This window comes from Argiope bruennichi, chromosome 9 (assembly GCF_947563725.1).
Source record: "Argiope bruennichi chromosome 9, qqArgBrue1.1, whole genome shotgun sequence".
NCBI classification, from domain to species: Eukaryota; Metazoa; Arthropoda; class Arachnida; order Araneae; family Araneidae; genus Argiope; species Argiope bruennichi.
Genome location: NC_079159.1, coordinates 76,521,704 through 76,540,637, shown reverse-complemented (window position 1 = coordinate 76,540,637; position 18,934 = coordinate 76,521,704). Strand labels below are relative to the sequence as shown.

At 29.6% G+C, this 18,934-nt stretch overlaps 1 protein-coding gene across 1 annotated transcript in view; it reads right to left on the bottom strand.

Annotated features, from left to right (window-relative positions):
• Positions 1-18,447, bottom strand: part of LOC129985192 (uncharacterized) — a 201,813-nt gene extending 183,366 nt beyond the window's left edge. Inside the window, exon 1 of the mRNA XM_056095124.1 lies at positions 18,162-18,447. Within this exon, the coding sequence (XP_055951099.1) occupies positions 18,162-18,244 (83 nt within the window). The 5' untranslated portion in view covers positions 18,245-18,447. The remainder of the gene's footprint in view (positions 1-18,161) is intronic.
• Positions 18,448-18,934: the final 487 nt, after the last annotated feature.

Here is an 18,934-nt window from a genome sequence, read left to right as displayed (position 1 = left end):
GAAACGTTTTCTCAAATGAATGCGAAGAAAATCTAGAATGCACCCTGGAACAATATCCCTTCTGTACAATGAATATGTATAGTATCTCATCTGTATGGATCTACAATCCATTCAGATAATTTATGTCATATCTCTACATAGATCTACAATTTGGTGTCAAGATATATGCACACGTTATAATTTATCTAGTTTTTTTTCGCACTTGTAATTATGGTCTTCAGGAGCATATACATAGAGAAAAAACAATTTACTTAAGGAAATATTTTGCTCAAAATTAAACTATAATTTAGATGAAAATGCCACATTTCATTCGTTTAACTTGTTGGAGGCTTGAATTACAGTGCTCACATTCTTGTGAATGAATATATTTCCACGAAAAGTTATTTTTATAGATTCCGGAAGGTCTAAATTGTGGAGAACCATCCAAATTTCATGGTCAAATATCTAGGCATTTATTATTTTTTTCCTACATATCTAAATTTTATCAAGTAAAGATCTTCCTCCAACATAAGGTTTGACACATTTTTAATAGAAACGAAGATTACACTTCATAATTCTGACGCAGCCTTGTGTAATCTAACAGGTTCTGTGGAATTCTTAAATTACTCATACTGTATTTTCCACCATTGGCCGGAACTTAGAAATTTATTTACAATAACATATGATATTATTAAAGCTTCAGTTTCTTCTTTTTAATGATAGATATTTTCACAAATCAAATAATTTTATCTTATTACCTTGAATGTCAAATATGAGACGATTCATACTTAGCACTCCTAGTTAATAATTTTACAAACTACGAGTTACGAGTCAGAGTAAATAACTTGTAATAAGACTACAGGGTAACTCGTAATTGGAGGTCTTTTCCATAGCTTTGAAAATTTCTTTACAGTGTGTTACTAAGTAAGATTTTGTAATGTTGAAGGGTTTTGAGTTGTACTGTTCCATTGAATAGTTCCATATTGTAATCTATTTAAACTTGATTTAAATTTTTTTTTCTTTATTCCGTTCCGTTTTATCAAATTTCGCAAGAAGTAAAGATGCATGCAATTGAAAATTATAATTCAATTTATTAGAATGCATTAATACTGTTTTGTTATACATCAGAGTTATTATTTTTATGATTTCTTCACAGCAAAACTGTAGAGATCTTTTTTTCCAATAAATTTTTAGAAGTAATTTTTTTTTTTTCAATTTCATTTTAAAACACGGTATTAGTCTCTCGTTTAAAAAGAACAAAATTTGCGGGAATAGAAGGAAACTATCACACTGTTATTTATAATCAAACGGCGTAGGTTTTCAGTACGACAAATCCTATAGACAAAATTTGTAATGTGATAATCCCTACTATGTCTGAGTGCATATAGCAATTATTAATGGTTTAAAGCAATTCAGATTGAGTTTATTTAGCATTATCCAGCCGATTATGGATTATTTCGTAAAAACTTCATTAACCAATACCTAAGACTAAGAATATAATATGACTGAATCAAATTGACTTTTTCGTTGTCAGCCTGTAATTTGCAGTTGCAGTCAATGTTATAACTCAATGTGAAATTAATTGCTTTTGTCGTTTTGAATTTTTCGTAAAGGTGTTTTGATTTTATCATTAGAATCATCTCAAGACTGTCAAAAATTAATATTTAGACCCTGAAAAAAATCTTACATTTTTTTTTTAATGTTAAGATTTCAACCATACGATAACCACAAGACATTATATAAGAGCTTATCTGTGAGAAAATGGAGTCCGAGTGAGTATAAACATCAATCCCAACCCAAACACAACCCAGACTAGAAAATGAACCAATCCATCAAAAGATTAGCATTTTTTCGAAGTTTTTTTTAGAGAATCTTCCAGGGCGAAAGCGAAGAATCCTGTGCATTGTTCGGTCCAGCCCGTTACAGCCTTTGCCTGGGCATGACAAATCTGCGCAGTGGCGCGGAAAGATTAACCACTTTCGAAGGTCTTAGAGCCCTACTTATCGGCGATTATTATTATTTTGCGACAAGGATTTTATGTTACATTGTTCTCCGGCAGCACTAAGCCAACCCTTCTTGGGTGGAGGGACGGAGAAACCACTTGTTTTCTTCGGCCAGTTTGATGGGTTTGCTTTTCGAAATATCGGGCGGCGATTTCTAAAAATAGCTCGTATGCAACTGATTACGCTTGAATTTTTAAAATAAAAATTTTGGAAACCGCAACTGATTTCTGAGCCAAAAATAGATGTAATTGCTTTCTTAAATAATTCCAGAAATGAATCCTAATTTTAATCTCACAAATTTTGTCTTCGACGGTGTTAGTCAAAGGTTGAAATTTAGAATTCCTTTTCAAACACCATTTCTTTATTCCTGCAAACGTGTTTCTTTTCGATTAGTATAACTTTGATTAGTATAATTAGTTGCTTGTTGATAAGTATAATATTTATTAGTATAATTAGTTTCTTTTTGATTAGTATAATTAGTTTCTTTTTGATTAGTATAATTAGTTTCTTTTTGATTAGTATAATTAGTTTCTTTTCGAGTAGTATAATTAGTTCCTTTGCGTTTATATAATGAAAAAAATTATTCGTTCATAGATGCATTAAATTAAGAAAATTCATTAATTATAGGACTATAAGGCTTAGCAATTCCTTTGCCTCCATGTATGTAACAGCAAAATATTAAAACTTGGTTAGCTGTAAGGAATTTATAGGTTAAAAACAATTTTTATCATAATAAACTTTTTATCACGATTTTACCCATAAGTTTGGCCGATGTCATACAGATTCTACCCTGATTCCTATTTTCCTATTCTACCTACAGAAATTCAGTATTCCAGGAAATGATTCCTTTGAGTACCTTATTTAAAGTATTTAACATAGTTTATGAGGTTTTAACATAGTGTCCTGATTTTAAGACCTTACTTTTAAGGGAATATTTCATTACATATTTTATGTGGGAGAATTCATTTAATAATTGGTGAAAGTGTAGAAATATACCTTGTTGTTGTCAGAAAAGAGAGGGTTGGACTCTTGGCTACCTGCTTGTAATGATTCAAAATTTGAGTGATTTTATTTTGGTTGATTTAATAACCATTTCTATTGATTCGATTTTTAAATATTCGAGAACTATGCCATTCCCGATGTATCATGATGCTTAGGACATCATTTTATAGATTCTGGCTTTTATTTCTGTGAGTTTGGTCTTATATTTGAGATATAAATGAGTATTAGATACCAAAGACTAGCGACTGTCTTTCGTATCTACTCTGCAAGCGAGTCCAAAAAACTCCATTTCTATTAGACAGTTCCCTTACCTTTGTGATTCAAATATTGGCAAGGGGGTAGTTATAATCCTAGTCATTTGATCATTGCTAATGGTTAGGAGGAGGTAAAATAATCCTCATGCTACCTAATTCAACTAAATTTTGATGCAACATGGACATATTGAGATACTACTTAGACAAGTAATAAATATACGAAGAAATTATTGTTTAACTACAAAGATCAGTATCTCAGTCAATATCATTCATGCATGAAGAATTCTTTGGTTTGTATTTCTAAGAAAAAATATTTCAACGTTAGGCGAAAAGAATGAAAACAGTTAACCACAGCTTAAAACAACCCTCCTTCATGTCTTAACTTCAACCTCTACCGAACATTTCAAGTACCTGCAAATAAGAAATATTTTATTTACCTTCCAAACCTAATTCCTTATTATTAGACGTGTAAAACCCATCTAAACAGAAAGGCATCCAGTTGGGTCCTTTGTGCTGCCCAACTCTCAGTCGCCCATAAAAACGGATTATTAGGACTTTCAGTCCATAATGACCTCTTCCAATACCCAATATCCACGCCTTTTCCTTTCTCTTTGTGAGATTTTTCTCCGAGATCCCCCCCCTTCATCCCTACCCATTTTTATTGTTTTAATTCTTCTCTGGAACAAGCCGCGCTTTTAAGGGGCATAGTCGCAGTTAACGATTTCGCTCGTAAACGCTGCAGCGTTGAAATTCTATTACGGCGCCCACGGCGGTCTTTGAAAAGGGACTGTTAATACGCCTTATGCCCGGAATGATAAAGAAATAAAAGCAACAACAAAAAACGGTTCGTGGTTGCCCGCAAGATAGAGGCTAACAAACTAAAAACGAGGAATACGGGAAATATAATTTCTCTCTCTCACTCTCTCTTTGTGTTGCTTTTTACTTTTTATTTTTTTATTCTTTTCGTGCCTTTTATTTATTTTCTCGGCAGGGATCAGCTCTTCACCTTCACGGGTGGGAAGCAAAGCAAGCAGTTGGAAGGGGGCAGGGGTGGAAAAAGATCGTAAAACGTAATTTATGGAAGGCTACTGTCGCTACGTCTCGGAAAACCCATAGGAATCGCATTCCGAGAAACCGTATTTAACCATTCGAAATTCATGACTCACTTGTTGTTTGTTATTTGATGTGCGAACACCCCTTTTTTAATATTTCGTCTTATTCTTCTACATGAGTGGATAAAAGGAATAAAGGATGCGTGAAACAAATGAATATCAATAATTTTTACGGTGTTTGTCATTTCGGCTCGATTTTTAATTATAATTTTTAGTGTCGGAAATAGAGTAAATTTTCTCTTTCTCCTGTACAATTTTAAAGAGAATGAGTGAATTGTTGTTGCTTATGAATTTGTTGTTGTTACTAATTTGGTAACCACCAACAGAACTTCAAGATTTGATGAATTTTTAGCAATTTGATGATGCGATTTTGATTTCTCCTCATCGAGATTGAAAAAAAAAGGGGGTGGGGGCAGGAATATGCCTTTTGGTTCGTGTGTATTAACATAATTAGAAAAGTATATCAGGTCAAAATATAGATCTATATTTAATTTTAGAAAAATTCCATGAACTAGTTGAATGCCTTTCTTCTTTGTGAATATAATAATTTTAAAGAAGTCAAATAAAATTTGGTTACAAAATTATAGATAGAATAAGCTTCAAATTTTGAACCCTAGTGAAGAGTTATAAAATGCTTACTCAGTTTTTTTATCTGCACCAAAAAATCTAAGCATATTTATTAGTTAAATATATGGGAAAATCGAGGGATTAACGCTGATGTTGGTGGAAAATTAGCATTTTTTGTAAACGCTTCACTAAAAATTATTTAGCAGTAATAACTGCACGTATAAATAAATTAAAAAGAAACATTTAAGATGATGAAGCTACAGTTCTGGTAAACATTTTTTTAAAGAAAATGTTAATAAAACATTTCAAATAATAATCTTCTTCTAAATTATTTTTATTTATTAACACATAATAAATAACAAACTAATTTATCTGTTAATGTTTTCGCTACCTCAAATGTCAAGCGCCTTACTGCATTTAGAGTTAAAAGATAGTTCGAGAAGTCATGATTTATATAAACGCAAACACGATTTGCTCTGAAAATTTCGTTTGATTTTTCTAGCAGATTTTTTAAATTAAAAGAAAAACTCTTTTTTGTGTCGAAGAAAGCTTTGTTTATATTAAACAGTTGTTCGGAAAATATCCTCAAAATTTAACTAACCTTCAAGAGATTGCTAGATAATTTGCAGGATGAAAATAATTTTATTTAACTATTTACTTATTTAGTTAATTTATTATCATTTCAGTAGCAGAGCTTCTGTTATTTCTAAAAATTCTATTAATCAAGCCAATATTAGTCAATTGAATCTCGATTCTTCATTAAGTTGCCTAATTTTTTAGAAAAGGATTTCGAAATTGGCATTGGGTCTGATTTTAATGGTGCGAAATTTTGAAAAATAATTTTTTTAAGACTTGTAGAATCTGGATAGTGGTGGTGATTCTCCATAATTCAAAAAAAAAAAAAAATATTTAGAGGAGAGAGGGGTGAAAGTAAAATCATAGTTCCATCTTTAATTACTTCTGGAAGGATTTCAAACACATTATAGTTCCATGTGTGACAAAAAAAAAAAAAAAACATGCATAGAATTAATTCTAAATGTATTGGAAAGTTTAGCTTTGTTAAGAAGGGAAAAATTCACTTTTGAGAATTATTCTTAACTGTATTTATTGAGAATATTCAAAGGAAGAATCAAAAATCGGTAGCATTTGTGAATATTCTCATTAAAATTAATTAATTATTCGAAGATGCATATAAGAAATTTAATTCCTACAAAAATAATTAATTACAATAACAATACATGGTTACTTGCAGACTTATTTTTAAAATTTCAAATAAACAGTTTAGAAAGAACCTTATCGAAACAAAAGAAGCAGTGATTCAAAATTTAATCATTAATAATGGAATTTTCTATTGTTGGAGATTATAGTTCTAGTCAACTCAGTTAATTGTTGGTATATGATATAGCAACATAGAAATAAGAAATATAAAATAAATAAATAAAAAATTACATTCCATGAAAATAACAGCTATGATGTCATAGTTCTACGTCAACTTTTTAAAAACACATCAGCTTTCAAAGAAGCCTACGTAATAATAAAGCAATACTGGTAAAAGCAGGTCAACCTTTTAGAAACGCATCTGCTTTCAAAGAAGCACGCATAATAATAATGCAATATTGCAAAAAGCAGGTAAAAAAATATATGCCATTAAAAGATGATGATGAAAATTGCCATTTATACTTCATTCATTGCCTACGCCATTTCGAGATTCAATATTCATTGGTTACGCGATTTAGAGCTTTAAAACCCCTCTAACCAGAACATCATGTTCTCACATGATAATAATAAAGCTTTATTCTGTACCAACCACTTTTTTAGTTTCTGTATTACACGTTTGTAAGAATTTCTTTCTGTTTTCCATCCATGCAGATAACTTCAACACCATGCAGATTTAAAGGAATATTTCTAAACTACTCGGCACAGAACTTACCCAGCTCGAATGACACCCTAAAACTTTCTCGTATACCTTCTAATAAAAATATCATTCCCTATCCCTTCAGAATATATTTAAAAAAAAAGCTTCTTTTATAAGGCTGTAAATGCCATGAAGACTCGGATGTTTATTTTCATACATGAGAGTTGTTCTTAACAATATAGCAAAGAAAACCGCATTTGTGTGTTAACTGCATGCCGTTGGCGAACAATAATGACGAAAGATCAACATTTGGCATGAATTTCACTGCACTGAACTTAACGCGGATTATTGGCGATTAATCATTCAATAGAAAAAGAAATGAATGAATGTGTATAACAAATATGTCATAAAAAGAAAATAGAATATGACGTATTTTTTAACCAAAATTTGACATAGAACTACAGTTATATTAACAAGATCATATATCAAATTTCATTGATTTAACTCATTGAATTTTTGAGTTATTATGTTTACATACATGAAAAAATGTAGAATAATAGATGGCAAACCCCTTGACGGATTTGATTAAAAATTTGAATCGAATATGCATTTTAGATAATAAATCTGTATACCAACTTTTAGCTCTCCAACTGTTTCTCCGTTTTGTAATTATTGTGTTCCTGTATATTCGGACAAATAGACAGAATGACTTTCTTTGATTGGATTTCGTTCAACATTTGATGGGATCTATGAACTTCGCGTTAATTCCATATACTAAAATTCATTTATATAACCCAAAGTGCTTTTGAGCTATCGTACTCATGCACAATTAGACGTAATTTAAAAAAATGTGTGTTTCGGATTCTGGAAGGTTTGAAAGGGGAAGATTATTCAAAATCTCGAGCTTGAATTCTTGACGATTACAATACTTTCTTTGTGTATACTTCATTAACGAGAAAGAAGAAATTGAATTCAAAACTTGCAATATAATCTAAATGCAGCTATTCAAGTACAGGTGAACTTTTTGCAATTGAACGTTAAAATTGAATCCTCCAGCTGCGTATTTCTCGAACTTCGCGGGTGGGCAATCAGTCCATTTTTTTTATTGCATTTCGCTTTTGTTTTGCAGTTTTGTGTATTTATTTTTATGATTACAGATTTTTATTACATCATATTAATATCGAGTAACATATAGTATCCGTTCGCTTTGTTTGAAAAATATTTGAACTTATTTGCAAACAACGCATTTAAATAATGGTTTTAAAAAATTACACAGTCAGTGGATTGATATTTAGCACTGTATCAAAGTCAAGAAAACCTAATACACATTGAAAAGTATTGCCACGTTATTGTTTTCTTTATTATCTAATTAGAAGGCCCTCTTATTTTTAGGGAATATGCGGGCTTATTGATTTAATTAAAGATCCATAAAAGACTTGCTTTCTGTACAATGCTTGATGTGTGGATGTATCGCATTATAACACAGTTGAAAGATGTAATTTCAGATTATGAATTTCAAAAGCAATAATTCAATGCCTGAATAACCAACAAACACGATGATAAAAGGATCAAAAAGAGACAGTATCAGTTAAACACACACACACACACACACACACACACACACACACACACACACACACACACACACACACACACACACACACACACACACACACACACACACACACACACACGCACACACACTTTAAAAACGGAATTCAAAACCTATACTCGAAGATGCAAATGAAACTACTTTCGGTACAATATACCGAGTAAATCTATAACCACTATATCAAACATTAAGAAAACATAACTACTTTGAATGACTGGGGGGGGGGGAGACTAGTTAAAAAAATCGACGTAAACTATATATAAATAACTGGGTTAGAATGAAATTCGAAATGAGTGCACAAAACATTGAGATTCAAAGGAAATTTCTCTGACTACAACTAAACGTAAGGATTTATAGCATCTGTCACTGGTACAAGAAAGCTCAGAAAACATTACAAACTTGCAGGAATTTAAGAGGATTGATGAAGAAATTGATATCAAGGAACCTATTTTTTTGATAAATGATCCCTTCCCCTCAAAGGTCCCACGTGCCAAGTTTCCGAAATAACCTCTACCGTCCCACCTGCCTTCTGGTTGTCCATGTCTGATGAATTAGCGGCTTTTGATAAATTAATTCATTAAAGTTAAGTATCATTAGTCTTAAATTGAAAAACGTGCAACCTGGTATTTGCATGAAGCGAACATTCATCAGCGATACGTCAGTGACAAAAACTTTAATGAATGGATCCATTAGCAGATCGAGTCGTTAGCCCCTAATGGTTAAAGAGGAAAGGTTTGGGTCAGAAAGCTGTGAAATGAAACCTTGTGGAGGATCGTTTGCGGGCATGGAGGTTGTGAGCCCGACCCTCACTAATTAAAGAGCGTAGTGGACTGCACAAATTGTTCCTTGATGGAGATTCGAAGGCAGCAGAAATTGTTTTAAAACATTTGCAAAACTCAAGAGCTACTGTTATGAATGATTGATATGGGTACCGAAATTGATTCGAAAATCGTGATCTGGTAAATCGCTGCGGTTTTACAAGGTTTGTTTTTGCTTTGAAAAGATAAAGCCAAGCCTTTTCTTTTTTGTTGGAAATTTCGCATATGAAGACAGGTAATTAATTTCCTTTTTTGCATCTTTCACTGAATATTTGAAGTGCCGATAATACAAATGGCCAAATTTTAATTAAAATAACAATGATCGCTGTGTGTGGGATACGTAAGAAATGCATTTAATTTAAATTAATAAATTTGGCATTGTATAATTAAGCGCATAAATAAGAAGAACCATAAATTTAAGTAAGAAGTGTTAAAAAAAATTAGAAACTTAATTTGAAAATTGATATACGACACTTCTGAAAGTTTTTTAAAGCAAAATAAATTTATTTTAAATGGTGTAGAGTTAGATATAGCCGAAGGTGTATTACGTCATCGTTTTGTCGTTTGTGAATTGAAATTCCTAATGGAATGAACCAATATAATTTAACTTGAAAGAAAAAACATTCATGGTTTATGATATTTGTTAAGAAAGCTGAAAACTGAAGCAATGCATAATAAATTATTCATTACTTCGTATTCCATTTTGTAAAAAGAAATATTTAAAATTGGTTTGAGTACTCTAAGTCTGCCAAAGTTATATAGAATTTAAAAACATAAGTTATGAAATTTATAAATTTCATTGCGAATAAATAATTGAATACGCATTGTGTTTTGAAAATATTATTTAGGTAATCTTCTGATCCATTTAATTTATTTACCGAATATAAAAAAGAGGTAATCTGTAAATTATCAAAAATTTTATTGGATAAAATATTATTAGTATTTGTTGTCCTTTTAATCATTAAAGGAATTTAATGTTCGTTATTTCCTATTTGACCGATTCCAGATAATATTTGGAAAAATCAATCCCAGTACACATTTCTCAATTAATAAAATTTCGGGATTTTACAAATTATGAAAGTAATAATTTTATTTATAAATGATCACATATTGTTTTAAAAATTCATTTCATTTTTTGTAAGCACATATTGCTTTTAATACAATTATGTCTAATTGCCATTTTTGAATTTATCTTTTATTATTTCATATTTTTCATTCCATTTATAGAATTGAAAGAATGAATTCAGCATCATATATATGACAATGTTGGTAGTTTTTAAAAATTCTTTATAGAAAGAAAAGTTTTAATTATACAATTTCCATCAATCAAACATTAGAGTTTTTTACAATTTTTTTTTTAATTCACAACAATAATTTATTATTTTTTTTATAGTCGCCGGGGGTTTTCAGTCTTACCCTAAGATGTTATATGCCAATAAATTTCAATCAAATAATAAAATAGCACTTTAAGTTTTTTTTTATATAAAAATAAGCATTAAAAAGCATTTTACATGCGCTTTAAAAATAATTAGGTTGTTGCATAATCAAAAACATAATTTATAATTTTCTTCGTTTCAGAAATCATTTTGAATCAATGGGAAATAAGCACGATGCAAGTTTTTAAAAAATGAATATAATATATATATATAATATACATTTTTGGCATTTATTTTTAAATTCGAGGTAATACTGCTGATTGTCGGTCCCATAAATACTAACTCAGGAAGAGAGGTTTTCAGTTTTAGACATAAACAAACCATTTGTAGACATAGACAATGCTACACGAAGCGACTTTAGTCCATTTCATGACTTTGTATTTAGTAAGATTAATATTCGTCTTGTATCTATTTAACGGCTTGTAACAATATGGTGCTTATTTTCATATAATGTCTTATGAAAATTTATTTATTTATGTTATTAGACGTAATGATGCACTACGCGTTGAAACAAAATTATTCAAAAAGCAATAAAAAGAAAGTTTTAAAAAGCAATATTTCACTTATATAAAATTGTCATCTATCAAATATTTCTTTACAGCTCTTAATTCTTCCTAAGTACCTACTTTTTTGCATGTTTATGCATTTTTCTTGATTTCATAAGGCAAACCTTTACATAATATTGGACTTTAGAAAATAGCACATTTGTTCAAGTGAATTTTTAGTTAAAAATTTTTTTTAATGATTAAAATCTGGAAAAAATATTTTAAATGTTCGTATTTAATTAACTATTTAAATTAAATTCTTTTTTAATATCTACTAACATTTTATATACTTTAGAGTTAGTAGTCATTTAACTAGCAATATGGGTTTTAATAATTAATATAATTAAATGTTCGTAATTTTTATTTGTATATATGGGAATTTTTAGAGTGGAACCACATTCAATGAATTGCAGATAAACAATTTCTTCTATTGACTACATTCAATTTTTTTCTACGTCATTAGTATTTAATATTTCTCAAAGTATATCCTTCTGTTCAATTAAAGATATTATTATTTGCGGCCTTATTTATGGAAGTTATATTTTTCGATATATTTTTATTTATTATGATGAATTTATAAATATACATTGAATTTTCTTTGAACAGATCTACAAGCAACTTGTTTGATTTCTAATTGTTTAAGTTATGAATTATCTATTCAAATCAATTTCCTTTTCTTGATATACGCACGATTAGCGATTTGAATAGAAATTTTCAATCGGTAATTCAATTCTACTTTTTGCCTAGTTCTTTATGGTTAAAATTCTGTAGCCTGTTTTAGAACATAACTTTTTATACTACTGGCGTCTCAAATCGAAAACTCTTTTAGGATCTGCAAATCTTTAACTTTCCAACGTTTGTAAGCAGTAAAAATATTATTATGGTTTAAAAGGTTTCCTTAAAAAATTCCTCAATATCTATTTCTTATTCATCCTAAAATTTATTTATATGAAATTTTCTCTAATTATCATTGATTAATGCCTCAATATTTTCTTAATTTTTTGGAAAATGTTTGTTCAAAATAGTAATTGCGCCGCATATACTTTACTTAGAGAGTGAGAAGCCTTGCTTTAGAAAATGATCCGCTCATTGGGTTTCACGGCTAGAATTCAGTTCCGAATTTCAGCATTGAAAATTGATTATATTTTAATGTGCGAAATAGAGTACTTCTTATCAAATATTCAATCAGTAAGTCTCAAACTGTATCATTGATCAGAAATAAGAAAACAATTTTGAGTAATTTTCAGAAATTATTTATAAAGAAGGCGAGTAAGTTATAGATATACTTCCATTTGAAAATAATAAGAAAAAAGAAACAAGCGTAACAAAATGCTTCAACTATTTTAATGATTTTAAATCATTTATATTGATTTACTAGATTTGTCTACTTAAGGTCTATTATAGTTGTTCAGTGTATTATGAAGTCATACATACTTTTTGTGTTTCCTATAATTATATATATATATATATATATATATATAATATAATAAATAGAGAGAGAGAGAGCGACTTTAAGCTTGTAAGTTTATAATTTTCAAACAAGTAATTTCATCCAAAATTTGCAATCGCGGTTTTAACAGAAAAAAAAAAACAATTCTTTAGAATGGATTATCAGTATACATGCAATTAAAATTTTAATCTCATTTTGAGTATCACTTCAAACATGCTCAAATAACTATATACGGCTATATAGTAAATACGATGAAAGATAATTGCATACAATTATCTGATAAGTTTTACTGAAATGTTTTCAGTCAAGCCTTTCTTCAATATCTTTTACTTTTAATACTGACAAATTTGAGAAATATATATTCTGTTGTTAGGATCTCCTTCAGTATGACACCAATTTGTATCAAGATTCTAGATTTAAATAGATTTTTAGATGTTCTCTTATATATTTCAAATTTAAAAATTGAACTAAAAGTCGATATTTATATATCAATTTCATATTGTTAATTTGAATATTAAATAATAAAATCTTTTTAGCTTAATATATTTTACATCATCTCTAACAAGATGCGTTTATTGCTGCGATGTAAGATTCTTACTATTATAAGAATTTGGGCGCCCTTTTGGCATGATTCAACGAAAATGAATCTACGTACTATGTGATATCAAATTCTAGTCACTTAATCCAATTAATGAATACTCGATGATGTTATTATCTCGAAATTTAGAAAAAGCATACTTATCACTGGTGTAACATTGATAATACACCAGTGATAGAGTGATATATTGATGATAGTCCTTTCTTATTACTATGCCTGTTTAGCTAATCTAGCTTGATGTGTCAATTTAAACAAATATGAAAAGAATGTTTTTATTTACTGCGAATAAAATTTATAAAAGAATTACACCTATAATAAGTATGCTAATTTCAAATGAAATTATTACATTACCATTTACTCATCGATTAGATTAGATGTCTAAATCATGCTATCAAAACTTTGTCGACTCTTTTACCTAATCTAGCTTGATCCTACTAATTAAGATTACCTTTCCATTCCTATTTAAATGTAAGATAAGTATTATTAAATTAAGCTACTTAAAAGGTTAAATATGAAATGACCAGGTCTTTTTTTTTATTCGTAACCCCTACCTTTGCCATTGAATGGCAATTCAATTCTCTTTAATCAGATGCGAAGATAATTTTTAAGAATAACACGGCATTTTTATTCATAATTCCTCTATCTTTGCTTGATTTTTGAAGTTCGATATTGCATTATAGTTCAAACTCTCGAATCTTAATATAATGGATCCACTAACGCATTGCTCATTGAGACGTTATGATACTGAAAAATTGGAATATCTTTCACGGTGTTTATTTTACTGCAATAAAAGTCGCCCACTCCTATGGACACTGTTACGGCTAGAACTTGGAACTGACCGTCCGCAGTTTTCAACCTTTTTTCCGCATCGGATCGGGATATGGTGCATCCTTACCTTTTTTGTTGTTTACGCATTTTTAAGCAAACAGTAAGTATTCATTATTTTTGAGTTGTAATTCGTTAAATATTTCGCAAAAAAAAAAAAAAAAAAAAAAATTCTAATAAAATCAGCAATTTTTAGTTATTAGTACTATAGGTTTTTTGATAACATTAAATTACTTTCAGTGGTTTTTGATTTTTAAAAGGATGTAACATTTTTTATTCATACCTTCAGCACATATTATGTGCTGCATCTTAAGTCTTTGATCAAATTTAATTTTGGGGTGTCTTTAACTTTCAATACGGCATCTTTCTAAACTGTTGAATCGTATATAACCTTTTTGATATGATTATAACAGATCCAAATTTTACTGAACCGTGATCATAGGATTTTGAATACCCGATAAAAATAATTCGAAAGCTATATGAATTTTTTTTTTTTAAATGGGGACATTTTAAGAAACAGATGTAAATAGAAAGTGGCCTTTTAAATAAAATTAATAAACTGCTGTAGTTAAAGATATTAATAATTACTTTCAGAGTTAATTATTCAATATAATTTAAATAATTAAAAATTAAATAAATTATCCGCTTCTCAATTTACAAAACGAATTGAAATATTATAATTAGCACCACAAGAAGCTCTAAAAGGATAATTGTAAAACTACTATTAACTCTAATTATATATTATTTAAAATTTATATTACGGTATTGTTTATGTGATTATATATAACTTACACATTATCGTACCAAATATGGAAAAAAATCATAATAACTGCTTCCCAATCATCGATACAACTTGCGACTTTATAACCAACATAGCCCTATTTTTAAAATACTATGGTATTTTAACGACTGACGTTAAACATATTGAATTTAAGGCGACTTACTAAAAGCTCAAAAGACCAATTTCGAAGTTTATTAACATTACATTTCTCGTGAATATTTTTTGTTGCATTAAATGAAATCTGAACTAGTGTTTCTTAAGGAATGTTTAGCTGCAGTTGATACAGGCGCTTGCAAATTTTCAGCATGCCAAGAGTTAGTATTACCTAATAAATTCCATTTTAATGAATATCTTCATAAGAGTTCGTACTATTTTAGACAAAATTTATACACATAGTGGTTAGAATGAAAGTATTCCTACTAAGACCTTAGGGAGAAAGAAATTAATAGCAAGAAAGGATATTAAATGTAAGTGATATGTATTTCAAAACACTGAAGAAAGAATTAAGCAACAATCTTTTTTTTTTTAATGGAAGATAGGGATGGATAAGCAAACGCTCTTTCGTATAATTCAATTTTCATTGTATGATAATTAATCAGAATCTTGATGCAAGTAAATGTGAACTAAGTGGTGTAAAATTGCGATAGATACTAACAAAAGTCATTAGTTCTAAAATGACAATATAATTAATATTTGTAAAACAGAGTTTTCTATGGGGAATGACAATTTCGAACTATATATTTCTGATTCTTAATCATTTTTGCATTATTCATTTTCACATGTTCTGAAGTGCATACACGAAGATTTGAACTGTTTTAATTGGTTAATCTTTATAATATTTCAGACCAGGAATACCTTAATTATTGCTACACTTTTATTGAGAAAGAAAGAAAATAAGAAAAGATCTATTAAAATTCAGAAATACGGGATTAAATTTCTTTTAAGAGAAAATGAATATATTTCAATTTTATTATTTCATTGGTTGAAATTATGCTTTTAATCTATGGATCAAGTGATGTAAGAATATAATTTTGTATTTTATGAATTCTAAATTATATTTCTATTGCATGCTGAATACAAAAGAAATATAATCTATGTGAATAATTTATGTCTAGTGCAAACAAAATGGAAATTATGTATGTGATGAAAATTTAAATTTTCAATTTAATAAAATTTTGTCTTTTATTCGAGTTATAAATGTGATTTATTGAATATTAAACTAGCTTATATAATTTTTAAATTCATCCAAATATTGTAGCGTATATTTTAAGCAAGAGAAGTCGGGTATCAAGAATTAAAATCTTTTTATTTGGAAGAAAGATTTTAGAACTAGAGATTAAATTAATTTTTAATTCTCTTCTTGTTCATTTCAGTTTGAAAAATTTCTCTTTTTGTTAATTCATATAAATTGTTTTGATATCAGCTGAAAGTATCACTATAATGATAAATTAAAAATATAATTTAAATAATATTCAAGTGAAGCTTCCAGAAGAAATAGTGTTGGATAATAGAAACAAACGTAAGAATATCCTAGCATTACAAAATACAAAAGTGTTTGTTTCTTGGTTTTATCAATACTGTTCCTTAACTTGTTGATTCTTATCAATAAAATGAATATTAAAGAGTTTAGATCTTTATTTTATTTTTTTATTCAGTGAATTGCTTTGTTTGCAGAACAGAATGCAGTGCTTTTATTCAGTTACTTCTCCTTTACCTGAAGACATTTTATTTCTCTTTTCTAGGAAATGTACGTGAGTGTTTTATTAAGGGTAAAACTGAGATATAGCCACTCAATGTCAGTAAAAAAAAATTAAGAGTTTAAATTACCAAACCTTTAGGTAGATTTAGGATTATTGTACCTTAGTCGGAGTTTCTTTAGTGGTTAATTATGAGTAAAAGCAAATTTTCCAAAGCAGAAGTTTGGCAGATTTTATATCCATTTGGTAGCAATGAAATTTGGGATCTATGATTTACTTTAATAATAATTGTTTTAATATATGGCAAAATTATTTCTCCACTTGGTTTTTTCTTGCTTGTTATGTCAGACATTATATTGAGAATATAACAAAATTGTCTAATAGTATAAAATCCCCCCTCCGCCTTTTGAATAAAATTGTTTAATAGTATAAATAGAACTTAATATAAGTATAAATAAATAATAAAAGTTGACACAAGAATTATATTTCCAATAATTGTTTCAATAAATAGAAAAATTGTTTCTGGACTTTATTGTTTCTTGGTTATTAGTTGGGATTTACACTGAGAATATAACAAAACTTTTTCTATAAATGGTAAATTAAAAAAAAAAAAAAAAAATCTAAACTCGTATCTTGCAAGTTTTAATTTGATATGATTTTTAAGATTCTTTTACTTACTATGGAACATTGAAGAAATTTTGGGAAATTGTGGTATTTAAGATGCATAACTGATTTTGGATTTGTATATTGAAGTCAATACTTAAAATTTTTAATTATGGTTATTTATGGTTGATTTTGAATTAAGAATATAGCAAAAAGATTATCCTAAATGCTTAAGTTAGGTAAAAGTCGAGTTCTAAAGAGAAAAAAAAATCAATCCATTTTCTCCCTCTAGCACTAATAACTAATACCATGTACATGATCTAAATTAGCAGACAACGATGTGTCACAAAGTTGATGATGAAACAGTTTAACAATTTGCTGATTATATGTAAGATACTTATTCTCTTTGAATTTACTTTCATGATGACTTTGATTTTTATTTATCTTACAGGTGATTTAAGAAATAGGAATACGGTCACTCTAAGTACAATACAATGTATTAGAGGTAAGTTTAACAAAGTTCGTAATCTAAATCTGTTGCCAATGACTTATTGTTTTATTATGGCGAAACAATTTCGCGAATTTATGGTATGCAATATACTTAATCATTTTTTAATTTACTTTTAAGACGCTTCTACTTCATTCAAATGAATACATTATTAGCTACAAACAATATGTTAAAAAAGGTACGATGAAACTCATTATATAAATTAGTAGCCAGCAATTTATTGTATTAATGTACGAAAGTTTGAGATTTGCTGGTTTGTATTGTACTCAATTCTTTTTCTGAAATATTACCAAGAAGCTTTTGTTTTTATTGGTAAAAAACCAGAATATTAGTACACTAAATCACGCTATGTTTAATGACAAGATAATGAAACTCATTATCAAAATGGGTGAGAAAAGACTTATCCTATCCCTGGGGAAGTAACGTTTCACGTCATGTTGATATGCAAAACGTTTAATTACTTCAAATTTCACTTCCCATGATGGTTTTAAGGCAAAAATGAAAATGGGCACTGACCTTTTGCTGTTTCTTCTGCGTCTCTTCGTTGCGTACATAGTACTCAGGTGGTTCATGCTGCAGAGGGGCGCCCGCTTGCACATGAAAGTGGTAAGCAGAGAGCGGGCAAGGGCCGCTCAGGGTCGGTCGGCCGGCCGCAACATCTCCACCGGCCACCGCGACAAATAATCCACAACACAAAAAGGAACAACAACAAACACGCTGCAGACGATAGTAAAACGCACTTAACAGGTAAAATCCCGCGCTGTCACATTCTCCACCCCGCGGTTGCTGTCTGTTCGGCTGCCAGCCACTGCACTGACACGCCGAGAGTTCTCTTCATTTGCCCACCCCTCCCCGCGAACAAATCCTTGATAGATGGGCTATCTCTGCTTGCCCCCCCCCTCCGAAGGGCCACGCCCACTCCGGTGACACGCAGCCAATGGGCGATAACGGACGGCCGAGTGACGTCACCGGCACAGGCGAGTCTTCCAAAAGAGAGATTCTCCTCTCCGAGCACAGAGAAAGGGATGTTGAGGAGAGAGAGAGAGTAGGATGTGTATGACGAGGTGAGGTCGAATGCATCTAGATGTCTTATTTGAAGGAGAGAAAAAGATTGAAATTATATGTGGATTGGGTAGACAGTTGTTTTATGCGTGTTAGATAAGGTGCACGCAGATTGTGAATGAAGGAGATGCTTGAAGAGAAATCAGGAGTTCAAATATTATGAAATTAATCAAATAAATTTATTAATATGAATTAATCAGAGATAGGATTTTAGATGTAAGGGATGT